Here is a 14596-nt window from a genome sequence, read left to right as displayed (position 1 = left end):
AAGACAGACGAGGTAAATCCAGATGTAGACAGGGACCCTGCGCTAACAGATCCGGCCATAGAGGAAGAGGAAACGGAGTGTCTATGGATAGATTCTGTATGTCGGTGAACCAATGGCGCCTGGGCCAAGCAGGAGCTACTAGTATTACTGTGCTGCCTTCCTGCTTGAATTTCCTGAGGACCCTTGGGAGGAGGGAAATCAGAGGAAAGAGGTACGCCAGCTTGAAGTCCCACCTCACTGCCAGCGCATCCACGAAGGTGGCTGAGGGATCTCTGGTCCTGGACCAGTGTACCCGGGGACCTTGTGGTCGTGACGTGAGGCCATAAGGTCTACGTCTGGTAGGCCCCATTTGTTCACCAGGAGTTGAAAAAGCCCCGGAAGGAGAGCCCACTCTCCGGCGTGTATGTCCTGACGACTTAGGAAGTCCGCTTCCCAGGTGAGGACTACGGGGATGAATATTGCAGAGATAGCGGGAAGATGACGATCTGCCCAGATTAGAATGTTGTCACTTCCCTCATGGCTGCCTGACTTTGTGTGCCTCCCTAATGATTGAAATAGGCTACCGTGGTCGCGTTGTCAGACTGAATCTGGACCGGCCTTTCTTGGAGTAGATACTGTGCCAGGATGAGCATTATGTACACTGCACAAAGCTCCGAGATGTCTATGGACAGCTGACTTTCCTGATTTGTCCATCTTCCCTGAAAGGTATGATGACCTGTCACCGCCCCCCATCCGGAAAGATTGGTGTCCGTGGTGAGGAGCACCCAGTTTGGAATCCAGAATGAGCGACCCTTGTCCAGATGAGCCTTTTGTAACCACCACAAAAGCCAAACCTCCATAGTGAGAAAGATCCTCTTGGACCATATTAGATGATACTGCCCGTTCCACCAGGAGAGAATCAATTGTTGCTTAGGCCTGGAGTGGAACGGAGCATATTCCACCATGTCGAAGGTGGATACCATTGACCGCAGGAACTGCATCATTGATAGAATGGATATCCTTTGCTTGCTGAGCAATTTGCACACTCACAATAATAGGCCCGAAACCTTGTCCCCTGGCAGAAACACCCTTTGTGCCTGAGAATCCAGAAGTGCCCCCAGATGTGCCATCCGCTGTATTGGAGAAAGGGAGGACTTCTTCCAATTGATGATCCAGCCGTGTGTCTGTAGGCAGGTAATGGTCAGTTGGAGATGGTGTTGTAAAAGAGCTGGAGACTGTGCCAACATCAGTAGGTCGGCCAGGTATGGCAGTATTCTGACTACCTGACGCCCGAGGTAGGCCATCACCACCACCATTATTTTGGTGATGACCCAAAAGCAGTGCTTGTTGTTTCAGAACAGCAAACCGTAGAAATTGTTGGTGGGATGGTGTAATAGGCAGATGCAGATACGCATCCTGAATGTCCAGGGAAGCCATGAAATTCCCAGGTTCCATTGCCAAAATAATTGAACGAAGAGTCTCCATACGGAACTTGGGTACTCGGATAAACTTGCTGAGGGTTTTCAGATTTAGGATAGGGGGATGAGACCCATTTGGTTTCTGAACAAAAAACAGATTGGAATAACCACCCCTTCCTTGTTGAACCACAGGAACCAGGTTTATCACCCCTGCCCGCAACAGGGACTAAATGGCCTCCTGGAGGGCCTTCGAAGAATCTGATGGGGGGTGTTGTACAAAAAAACTTCTGGGGAGGATGCCTCCAGAAGGTGAAGGCATACCCCTGAGAGACCACTTTCTCGGACCCAGGCATTGTTGTTGTTTGATGCTAGCAGTCCGCAAAATGAAGAAGTCGGCCTCCCACCCTGGGATCCCCCAGGAGGAAGCCCGCTCCATCAGGCAGAGGGTTTGTCGTCCGGCTTGGAGGCTGGACGTCTGACCGGCTAGGACCTCTTAGTTTGCTACTTGGTGGTCCTGTGAGAACTAGACGGTATGGAGAAAGGCTGTCCTTTTGCTCTTCCATGTGAACAAAAGGACCGAAAAGAAGACTGCCTAGACTTTGATGTAGCAGATTTTGAGGCTGCCAGAGTAGCCACTATATTATCCAAGTCTGCTCCAAATAGTATGTTTCCATAAAAAGGTAAAGATTCCAGAGCCTTCTTGGATCCTGCCTCTGCTTTCCAGGACCTTAACCAAAGGGCTCTACGAGCAATAACCGAAGCTGCCGATGTTCTAGAAGCCAGGAGCCCAGCATCTATTGCAGCTTCTCCCAAATAGGAGGCTGCTTCCCGTATGTGGGAGATATAGGTCAGCTGTTCTCTGGTAGCATTTGGCAGAGTATCTTTCAATGCCCCCGTCCATTCTTCTACAGCCATGGATAACCAGGCCGCAGTCATAGCTGGCCGAATAACAGCTGCAGACAATGAAAACAATGATTTAAAACACGTTTCAAGTTTTCTATCTGTAGGATGTTTAAGGGAAGATTCTGATGGTAAAGGCAACGTAGCACTCCTGACTAAATGTGTCACATGAGCATTCATAGTAGGAGGGACTTCCCACTTAATACATTCAGTAGGTGGGGAAAGGATACAAAGATGCTAATCTTTTTGTAACATGGAACAGTTTATCCAGGGTACTCCATGCTTCTTCCATAAGTTCAGCGAGCTGCTCAGACTTCGGAAACTCAGCTTTTACCACCCTCCGGTGTTTCAAAACTGGAGCCTTAGGACTAGGAGCCTGCTCATTATCCTGTATATTTAGGATTGATTTGACCGCCCTCGCCAAAGAAGGGACATCCACTGTAGAAGGATGGTCCTCCTCTCCTGAGATAGAGCCTGGAGAAGAACCAGGCGCATCATCTGACTCCTCCGATGATGCATCTGAATCTACATGCTGAGCAGACTGATAAAATGATATCGTCCGATTAGGTGCTTTAGTGGCTACTGGTCTGTTTGCCTGTAACATTTGTTGAAACGCAGCAACTGACTGAGCCATAGTCTGACTTGAGTGAGCATAAACATCTTTCCAGGAAGGATGTATAGGGGGGCAAACATAGCAGGCTAGAACTGCTGTGGGTATCCCATTATGGGAGGCAGCATGGAAGTTGCCAAACGGTCCACTAGCTGCGTCATAACCAGAGACAAGGAGGACACCCAAGATGGTTCCTGTACATGGGCTGGTAGAGAGAACAGGTGAGGTGGTTCTTTATAACAAACAGCACACAAACCATCCTGTATAAAATCCTGAGAGGACAAGCCCGCCAAACAACTTTTGCATGAAACCATCATCGGGGCCACAGTTTCCGGTTTACCCTTATTCTTAGTCATAATAAATAAGTGCAAATGTGACTGCCTTCACAAACAACAATAAATGTGAAGTACAATTTGAGAGAGAAAAAATAATTATAATATATATATATATATATATATATATATATATATATACACACATATACATACACACACACAGTCAGGTGCATAAATATTGGGACATTGACAGAATTTTCATATTTTGGCCTCTATTCACCACCACAATGGCTCTGAAATGAAACAAACAAGATGTGCTTTAACTGCAGACTTTCAGATTTAATTTGAGGGTTATTACATCCAAATCAGGTGAACGGTGTAGGAATTACAACGGTTTCTATATGTGCCTCCCACTTTTTAAGGGGCCATCAACTCAGAAGCTATTTCATGGACAGGTGTGGGCTATTCCCTCGTTATTTAATTATCAATTAAGCAGGTAAAAGGTCTGGAGTTGATTCTAGGTGTGACATTTGCATTTGGAATCAGTTGCTGTCGACTCTCAATATGAGATCCAAAGAGCTGTCACTATCAGTGAAGCAAGCCATCATTAGGCTGATAAATCAAAACAAACCCATCAGAGAGATAGCAAAAACATTAGGTGTGGCCAAATCAACTGTCTGGAACATTCTTAAAAAGAAAGAACACACCGGAGAGCTCAGCAACACCAAAAGACCCGGAAGACCACGGAAAACAACTGTGGTGGATGACAGAAGAATTATTTGCCTGATGAAGATAAACCCCTTCACAACAGTAGGCCAAATCAAGAACACTCTCCAGGAGGTAGGTGTATATGTGTCAAAGTCAACAATCAAGAAAAGATTTCACAAGAGTGAATATAGAGGGTTCACCACAAGATGTAAATCATTGGTGAGCCACAAAAACAGGAAGACCAGATTAGAGTTTGCCAAACACCATCTAAAAAAGCCATTACAGTTCTGGAACAACATCCTATGGACAGATGAGACAAAGATCAACTTGTACCAGAGTGATGGGAAGAGAAGAGTATGGAGAAGGAAAGGAACTGCTCATGATCCAAACCATACCACCTCATCAGTGAAGCATGATGGTGGTAGTGTCATGGCGTGGGCATGTATGGCTGCCAATGGAACTGGTTTCCTTGTATTTATTGATGATGTGACTGCTGACAAAAGCATCAGAATGAATTCTGAAGTGTTTCGGGCAATATTATATGCTCATATTCAGTCAAATGCTTCAGAACTCATTGGACAGCGCTTCACAGTGCAGATGGACAATGACCCGAAGCATACTGCAAAAGCAACCAAAGAGTTTTTTAAGGCTAAAAAGTGGAATGTTATGCAATGGCCAAGTCAATCCCCCGACCTGAATCTGACTGAGCATGCATTTCACTTGATGAAGACAAAACTGAAGGGAAAATGCCCCAAGAACAAGCAGGAACTGAAGACATTTGCAGTAGAGGCCTGGCAGAGCATCACCAGGGATGAAACCCAGGATCTGGTGATGTCTATGCGTTCCAGACTTCAGGCTGTAATTGCCTGCAAAGGATTTGCAACAAAGTATTAAAAAGTGAAAGTTAGATTTAGGATTGTTTAGTTTGTCCCATTACTTTTGGCCCCTTAAATAGTGGGAGGCACATATAGAAACCGTTGTAATTCCTACACCGTTCACCTGATTTGGATGTAATTACCCTCAAATTAAATCTGAAAGTCTGCAGTTAAAGCACATCTTGTTTGTTTCAATTCAAAGCCATTGTGGTGGTGAATAGAGGCCAAAATATGAAAATTCTGTCAATGTCCCAATATTTATGCACCTGACTGTGTGTGTGTATATATATATATATATATATATATATATATATATATATATATATAAATAAGTTTGGACACACCTTCTCATTCAATGGTTTTTATTGATTTAAATTATTTTCAACATAGTAAATTAATACTGAAGACAACTATGAAAGAACACATGTGGAATTATGTTGTAAACAAAAAGAGTGTTCAACAAATCAAAATATTTTTTATATTTTAGATTCCTCAAAGTAGCCCCCTTTTGCTTTGAAGACAGCTTTGCACACTCTTGCATTCTCTCAATCAGCTTCATGAGGTGTCTCCTGGAATGGTTTTGAATTAACAGGTGTGCCTTGTCAAGAGTCAATCTGTGGAATTACTTGCCTTCTTAATGTGTTTGAGACATCAGTTGTATTGTGCAGATCTAGGGTTAGTACACAGTGGACATCACTATTTGACTACTGTTGTAATCCATATTATGGTATCAAGAGAAATGACAGTCCATCATTACTTTAAGACATGAAGGTCAGTCAATACAGAAAATTTCAAGAACTTTGAATTAGGGGTGAGCGCATTCGGTTCTACTCGGTTCCGTTCGGTTTTAAAAACCGAATCTTATTGGCTATCAGCTGTCACGAGTTTTGGATAGCCAATAAGATTCGGTTTTTAAAACCGAACGGAACAGAGTAGAACCGAATCCGCTCACCCCTACTTTGAATGTATCCTCAAGTGCAGTTGCAAAAATCATCAAACGCTATGATGAAACTGGCTCTCATGAGGACCACCCCAGGATAGGAAGACCAAGAGTTACTTCTGCTGCAGAGGATAAATTCATTAGAGTTACCAGCCTCAGAAACCGCTACTTAACAGCACCTCAGATTAGAGACCACATAAAGTCTTCACAGAGATCAAGTAGCAGACAAATCTCAAAATCAACTGTTCAGAGGAGACTGCGTGAATCAGGCCTTCATGGTCGTATTCCTGCGAAGGAGCCAATACTGAGGATGAACAATACTGAGGATGAATTGTTTGGGCCAAGAAACACAAGGAATGGACATTAGACCAGTGGAAAACTGTAGTTTGATCTGATGAGTTCAAATTTGAGATTTTTGGTTCCAACCGCCATGTCTTTGTGAGACGCATAGAAGGTGAGCGGATGGTTTCTGCATGTGTGGTTCCCACTGTGAAGCATGGAGGAGAAGATGTGATGGTGTGGGGGTGCTTTGCTGGTGACACTGTTGGTGATTTATTCAAAATTCAAGGCACACTTAACCATCATGGCTACCACAGCATTCTGCAGCGCCATGCCATCCCATCTGGTTTGCGCTTACTGGGACCATCATTTGTTTTTCAACAAGACAATGACCCCAAACACTCCTCCAGGCTATGTAAGGGCTACGTGACCAAGAAGGAAAGTGATGGAGTGCTGCGTCAGATGACCTGGCCTCCACAATCACCCGACCTAAACCCAACTGAGCTGGTTTGGGATGAGTTGGACCGCAGAGTGAAGGAAAAGCAGCCAACAAGTGCTCAGCACCTCTGGGAACTCCTTCAAGACTGATGGAAAACCATTCCAGGAGACTACCTCATGGTGCTGACTGAGAGATGCCAAGAGTGTGCCAAGCTGTCATCCAAGCAACAGGGGGCTACTCTGAGGAATCTAATATATAAAACCCTCACAGGAGATACCTCATGGTGCTGACTGAGAGAATGCCAAGAGTGTGCCAAGCTGTCATCCAAGGAAAAGCAGGCTACTTTGAGGAATCTAAAATATAAAACATATGCTGATTTGTTTAATACTTTTTTGTTTACAACATAATTCCATATGAGATCTGTCATAGATTTGATGTCTTCAGTATTAATCTACTATGTTGAAAATAATTTAAATCAACAAAAACCATTGAATGAGAAGGTGTGTCCAAACTTTTGACTGGTACTGTGTGTGTGTATAATATATATATATACACACACACACACACACACACACACACACACACACACACACATATATATATATACACACACACACAGCAGAGCCAGCAATAGTCACATACAATGCATATACAATATACTTACAATGGACCCTGAATCGACTACTCAAAGCACAAGGCTTGGTAGGATTTGAGCGCTGTATAACCTGGTCTCTGGGGAGAGGTATACAGGGAGACTAGACCCAAAACCTCCTGAGACCAGCAGCTTCAGCACAACAATGATAGTGGTCGCTGTGCGTCTCATACACAGAGGAGGGTAGGAGGAGCAACGCAGACGCGGGGATACCTCAGCTGGATCGGCGTCTGGGCTGGGGGAGGGGCTGCCAGGGAGAGCCTACATCCCCTATGCTGTATTTACCGCCCCAGGTGTGCTGGCCTTATAACATGGCCACGCCACTGTCCCCGACGCCATACTGACTTGCCCCGGTGGTCTAGTGGGGGTGCGGACGCAGCAGTCGCCTCACTACAGCCACCTCCAGCAGGTCTCCAACCGCCGGAGGTACGGACTGCCACGGGGAGCCACCTTACCTGCATCCCCGTACTTCCGGCTGCAGTCCCGGGTCCCAGCATCGTCGCTAGCCAAGCTCCGCTGGTGCCCGCCGAAATCACCAGTCCAGTTACTGGTGTTGCGGCACTGGCGGGGGTAGGTGGAGCAGCAGCACAGGCCTCCATTAGAACGCCTAGTGCTGCTTTCCCTGAAGTAAAAATAAATAAAACATAAAATAAAAAGCTTGGGACTGCATGAGCAGTCCCCCTGTTATAAAGGTGCGTCTGAATCCTGCCGCACCAAACGAAAAACTGAATGCCTGTGGCCAGGGGCGGGGTATATGTGGAGGAGGACCTGAGGAATCCTGGGATCTGAAAGCTTAACTGTTTGGTGCCTGAATCACTCCAACCACATTTCCCCATGGTATCCCTGTGGACCTCCTATGGACCCTGAAGAAGAAACAATATATTGCAAAGTAAAGCCTGTACTGTATGTATATCACAATGCCAAAGACAACATACCCATCTTCAGCGTTTAGAGATCCGCTCCAGACCACTTCATACTGCATCTCCTCTTTGCCTTTACTGTCTGCTTTCCATTTAGCTGGAGAGTACAGATTAATAAAAAGGTGTCACTGCAGAATGTTCCCATAGAAAGTCAGGATATCCTACCAGTAAGTACCACTGCCCATGCCCCTGAATACAGCCAACAGTACATAGCATGTACGTTACCTAGGAGACTGCAAGATAGTTACTAAGGCTCTGTCACCTGCTACTCCACACCCCTATTAATATTTCAGAATGATGCAAAATAGAAAACCTATAAAAAATAAACACAACAAAATGTGATGGGACAGCTGGTTCCCCAGGTGACCCGATATAAACAGAGAATTTATAGGCAGAATTAATAGCACCACTGATATCCAATTCCATGGTACTGTATGTAAGGAACAGTGTGTACTTAAATAATAAACCTGACATACATTCCAAGGTTTAGAATTAATCAGAAGAACAAACAATAGTGAAATATTGTAGTCATGGCCAAAAGTAGGTTTACGTCCTATAAGAACTTGGATTTCGCTTACAGTAGCTGCACTGAAGGAAGTGATGGGGAAAATCTATATTAACAAAGCAATAAAACATACGTGTGCTGCATTCTAATGGGCTACATTGCACTATATATTCTATCCTTCAGCACACCTCAGCAGAAGACAGGCCATTTCAGGGACAGAAGGTTGGTCTAACAACACCTCCTTCTCTAGGATCTGGGATTAGATAATAATATATTGAATATTCACTTACAGGAAGAATTGATGACTATTATGTAGATATTTCAGAGACTACAAATAGATTTATCCCAACTGACAATATCAAAATGGGAATGTATTATGTATAACACAGCTTTTAACGGATAACAAAAGACAAGATGCCAGGCCACAAGAGAGATAGGAGGCAGCCACCATAGTACATGGACAATGGACCCGATTCAGACCTGCTCGCAAGCGGCCGCTCGCTCGTACGCGGCCGATGTCAGACCGCGCATGCGTACGATTAATTCTGCGCGTACTACTTGGAGCGATCGAAATCCTCTCGCTCGCCAAGCAAAGACAGCCCAGTGTAATGAGTGACAGGATAGACCGTTTGTGGGTGGTAACAGGGGCAGGACATTAATAACGGGGGGTGTGGAGGTGAGAACGCAGGCGTGCCTGAGTGTAGTAACGCCGTTTCAGAGGCGTGCATAATTATCAGGCAGCGTCATAGTACGTCCCCTGCCTGTTTTTGACACTGAAGTCCTCGCAGTACTTGCGGTAAGGTAAGGCAACCACAAGCGCTGCGAGCCCTTCCAATGGTCCTCGATGTACCAATGTTTTAATACACTTCCAGGAGATGACGTGCGCTAGTGGGCGTCGCTACATATGCTAATGGGCATCTATAGACACAAAGTGATTGCACGGAAAGGCATAAGCACGCCCACTTTGTGGCAGGTGACATGTAATATTACATGCCGTCACTTAGCCGAATTTGAATACTCTGGGTGCGAGCAATCGCATCTAGCGAGCTTCTCTGAATGAGCTCCAATGTGAGCTGAGCAGAGGAGCACAGCCAATGGGAGACAGACATGATCAGAAGTGTGCACTGGTAGGGAATAATCACTTCCCCCTGGATTATATATAGAATGATCACTTCCCCCTGGATTATATAAAGAATGATCACTTCCCCCTGGATTATATAAAGAATGATCACTTCCCCCTGGATTATATAAAGAATGATCACTTCCCCCTGGGTTATAGAAAGAATGATCACTTCCCCCTGGGTTATATAAAGAATGATCACTTCCCCCTGGGTTATATAAAGAATGATCACTTCCCCCTGGATTATATAAAGAATGATCACTTCCCCCTGGGTTATAGAAAGAATGATCACTTCCCCCTGGATTATAGAAAGAATGATCACTTCCCCCTGGGTTATATAGAGAATGATCACTTCCCCCTGGATTATATAAAGAATGATCACTTCCCCCTGGATTATATAAAGAATGATCACTTCCCCCTGGGTTATATAAAGAATGATCACTTCCCCCTGGGTTATAGAAAGAATGATCACTTCCCCCTGGGTTATATAAAGAATGATCACTTCCCCCTGGGTTATATAAAGAATGATCACTTCCCCCTGGGTTATATAAAGAATGATCACTTCCCCCTGGGTTATATAAAGAATGATCACTTCCCCCTGGGTTATATAAAGAATGATCACTTCCCCCTGGATTATATAAAGAATGATCACTTCCCCCTGGGTTATAGAAAGAATGATCACTTCCCCCTGGATTATAGAAAGAATGATCACTTCCCCCTGGGTTATATAAAGAATGATCACTTCCCCCTGGGTTATATAAAGAATGATCACTTCCCCCTGGATTATATAAAGAATGATCACTTCCCCCTGGGTTATATAGAGAATGATCACTTCCCCCTGGATTATATAAAGAATGATCACTTCCCCCTGGGTTATATAAAGAATGATCACTTCCCCCTGGATTATATAAAGAATGATCACTTCCCCCTGGGTTATATAAAGAATGATCACTTCCCCCTGGATTATATAAAGAATGATCACTTCCCCCTGGATTATATAAAGAATGATCACTTCCCCCTGGGTTATATAAAGAATGATCACTTCCCCCTGGGTTATATAAAGAATGATCACTTCCCCCTGGGTTATATAAAGAATGATCACTTCCCCCTGGGTTATATAAAGAATGATCACTTCCCCCTGGATTATATAAAGAATGATCACTTCCCCCTGGGTTATATAGAGAATGATCACTTCCCCCTGGATTATATAAAGAATGAGAGGTTTTCTCACGTGCTAGAAACACAGCTTTCTGTTCGTGGGCGATGACCATGAGATCGTTGGTCGGTGACAAGGACAACACACAATCTTGCAACCAGTAGAAGGAAGGAGCTTTGCTTGAGGTTTCCTCTTCTGCCTGTGGACGGTATAAAGGCACATGACTGGTAGCAGGAGAAAGAAAAATGCATACATACAGAGATCCCAATATGAAGCATACACACATAGCCGATGCAAGGTGTCTGGGCGCCCTAAGTAACATTTCTACCACCTCCCCTGTTCCCTACTATACTATGCCACACATTAGTGACGCCAATTTAAAATATGCCACACAGCAGTGTCCCAAATTCATAATATACTATATAGAAATGCCCCAACTAATATGCCACACAGCAGAGCCCCAAAAACATACTGTGCCTCATAAATCTGCCCCAATTCATAATATGCCATACATCTGTGCCACAATTTCATTATATACCATACAGCTTTATGTGCACTTCATAATTATGACAGACATCAATGCCCCAATGTATATTTTAGGGATGAATTTTCCCAGCCAAAAACGGGTCTTGGAAAGAGGCAAAACGTCATCTCTCATGGACAAACATCATCATTCCTGGACAAAAGTCCATAAAAGATGATGTTTGTCTATGACAGATGATGTTTTGCCTCTTTCGGCGGGAAATATCCGAACTTGGCGGGAAAATCCAAACTAGTCTGAGCCGGCACATCCCTGGTATATTTATGCCACACTTGTGCTCCATTATATGTCAGCAACCATTAACCACCCACACACACCTCACCCTGCCAGCATTACCACACACACACACCTCACCCTGCCAACATACACACACCTCACCCTGCCAGCACACACACACACACCTCACCCTGCCAGCACACACACACACACACCTCACCCTGCCAGCACACACACACACACACACCTCACCCTGCCAGCACACACACGCACATCACCCTGCCAGCACACACACGCACATCACCCTGCCAGCACACACACGCACATCACCCTGCCAGCACACACACGCACATCACCCTGCCAGCACACACACGCACATCACCCTGCCAGCACACACACGCACATCACCCTGCCAGCACACACACGCACATCACCCTGCCAGCATTACCACACACACACCTCACCCTGCCAGCATTACCACACACACACCTCACCCTGCCAGCATTACCACACACACACCTCACCCTGCCAGCATTACCACACACACACCTCACCCTGCCAGCATTACCACACACACACCTCACCCTGCCAGCATTACCACACACACCTCACCCTGCCAGCACACACACACACACACCTCACCCTGCCAGCACACACACACACCTCACCCTGCCAGCATTACCACACACACACACCTCACCCTGCCAGCACACACACACCTCACCCTGCCAGCATTACCACACACACACACACCTCACCCTGCCAGCACACACACACACCTCACCCTGCCAGCACACACACACACCTCACCCTGCCAGCACACACACACACCTCACCCTGCCAGCACACACACACCTCACCCTGCCAGCACACACACACCTCACCCTGCCAGCATTACCACACACCTCACCCTGCCAGCATTACCACACACCTCACCCTGCCAGCACACACACACCTCACCCTGCCAGCACACACACACACCTCACCCTGCCAGCACACACACCTCACCCTGCCAGCACACACACACCTCACCCTGCCAGCACACACACACACCTCACCCTGCCAGCACACACACCTCACCCTGCCAGCACACACACACACCTCACCCTGCCAGCACACACACACACACACCTCACCCTGCCAGCACACACACACCTCACCCTGCCAGCATTACCACACACCTCACCCTGCCAGCATTACCACACACCTCACCCTGCCAGCACACACACACCTCACCCTGCCAGCACACACACACCTCACCCTGCCAGCATTACCACACACACACCTCACCCTGCCAGCACACACACACCTCACCCTGCCAGCACACACACACCTCACCCTGCCAGCACACACACACACACCTCACCCTGCCAGCACACACACACACACCTCACCCTGCCAGCATTACCACACACACAAACACAGTTAAGCAGGCCACACATCAGACCAACTTTCCTCCAGCCATCCAACTAAAATGGCGCCCCACACACCTAACCACCATCTCTCCAACCTGTGATGTCACAGAAGTACAGTAGGCGGACAGAGTCTGCATGTGACATTTTTATTATTTAAATACAACCGGGATATTTTTATTTTATTTATTTTTTTACTGACATTTGTAAACCTAACCAAAAAGTGATGTACTAAAATAAAGGAAAACAAATGAGATTGTGTGTTAAAGCTGTGCCTATTCTCCATAGTATTCCTGGGTGTAAATAATCTTGTGCCAGCAAAAGGAATAGTGGCTTTAAATAAGATACGTAGTAACAAAAAATAAAGTAACTGTTAAGGTGACTACACACTAGGCGATATTTTACACGATTTGCCCGATTTCGACGCATCAGAACGACAAATCGTGTAAAATATGTCCAATCGTGAGTGTCCACTCAGGATCACAATGCCGATGTGCGTACCCCACTGGTCGTACATGGCATCGTCAGACCTTTCCTGCTGCAGGGCAGATCTGACAATCTGGGACACGATACACTGCAGATAGATAAGGATACAGGAGAGAGCGTTTGTCACATTGGACACTTTGTAACACCAAATCGTGTGCAGGACTGCTGGGGAGCTGCTGGGGAGCTGCTGGGAGGCTGCCGGGGAGCTGCCGGGGAGCTGCCGGGGAGCTGCTGGGGAGCTGCTGGGAGGCTGCCGGGGAGCTGCTGGGAGGCTGCCGGGGAGCTGCTGGGAGGCTGCCGGGGAGCTGCTGGGAGGCTGCCGGGGAGCTGCCGGGGAGCTGCCGGGGAGCTGCTGGGAGGCTGCCGGGGAGCTGCTGGGAGGCTGCCGGGGAGCTGCTGGGGAGCTGCTGGGAGGCTGCCGGGGAGCTGCTGGGAGGCTGCTGGGAGGCTGCAGGGGAGCTGCTGGGAGGCTGCCGGGGAGCTGCTGGGGAGGCTGCCGGGGAGCTGCCGGGAAGCTGCTGGGAGGCTGCCGGGGAGCTGCTGGGAGGCTGCCGGGGAGCTGCTGGGAGGCTGCCGGGGGGCTGCCGGGGGGCTGCCGGGGAGCTGCCGGGGAGCGTTCAGGGGAAATCTGACACGAGATGGCATCAAGGCACCTTTACATTACTGTATAATTATGTAACCAATTCTCAAAGGAGTGTTTGAATTGGCAAAACTATAATAGTTTGTTTGTAGCAAACCCTTGAAAAGAACATTGCACAGCATAAAATAGACATTTAAACAGTAATATATTAGAGAAGAATTTTTCTGCTATAAAGGTGTTGAGCACGATCTGCTTTTATAATGTAATGTAGTAATATAATGCGATCCTTACATACGGTAAACAATCAATGGTTGTGAATGAGAGCTATCGATGGTTGTGAATGAGAGCTATCGATGGTTGTGAATGAGAGCTATCGATGGTTGTGAATGAGAGCTATTTCTTACATACATACAGCAAAGTTAATTTCAATAATAGTGAATTCTTAATAAAGATCATTTATATCCCGTATACTTTATATGTCACAGTGTGGTTATAGGTCATAGCATAAGCACAGTATACAGTATGTGCAATGCGTTAGGGTGTACACCCATGTTGGTATAAGAAGTAGAAGTAATTGATTAATGC

The 14596-nt window shown here is 46.3% G+C and overlaps 1 protein-coding gene across 1 annotated transcript in view; it reads right to left on the bottom strand.

Moving 5' to 3' along the window:
- The window catches only part of LOC148502558 (rab3 GTPase-activating protein non-catalytic subunit-like), a 242351-nt gene that overhangs the window by 134536 nt on the left and 93219 nt on the right, over positions 1–14596 (bottom strand). Inside the window, exons 3-4 of the mRNA XM_088449690.1 lie at positions 10852–10975; positions 8011–8092 (exon numbers count right to left, since the gene is read on the bottom strand). Coding sequence (XP_088305816.1) covers positions 8011–8092; positions 10852–10975 — 206 coding nt within the window. The remainder of the gene's footprint in view (positions 1–8010; positions 8093–10851; positions 10976–14596) is intronic.

This window comes from Taudactylus pleione, unplaced genomic scaffold, assembly GCF_031769625.1.
Source record: "Taudactylus pleione unplaced genomic scaffold, aTauple2 ptg000491l, whole genome shotgun sequence".
Classification (NCBI taxonomy): Eukaryota; Metazoa; Chordata; class Amphibia; order Anura; family Myobatrachidae; genus Taudactylus; species Taudactylus pleione.
This window is presented reverse-complemented; position numbering and strand designations above follow the sequence as displayed.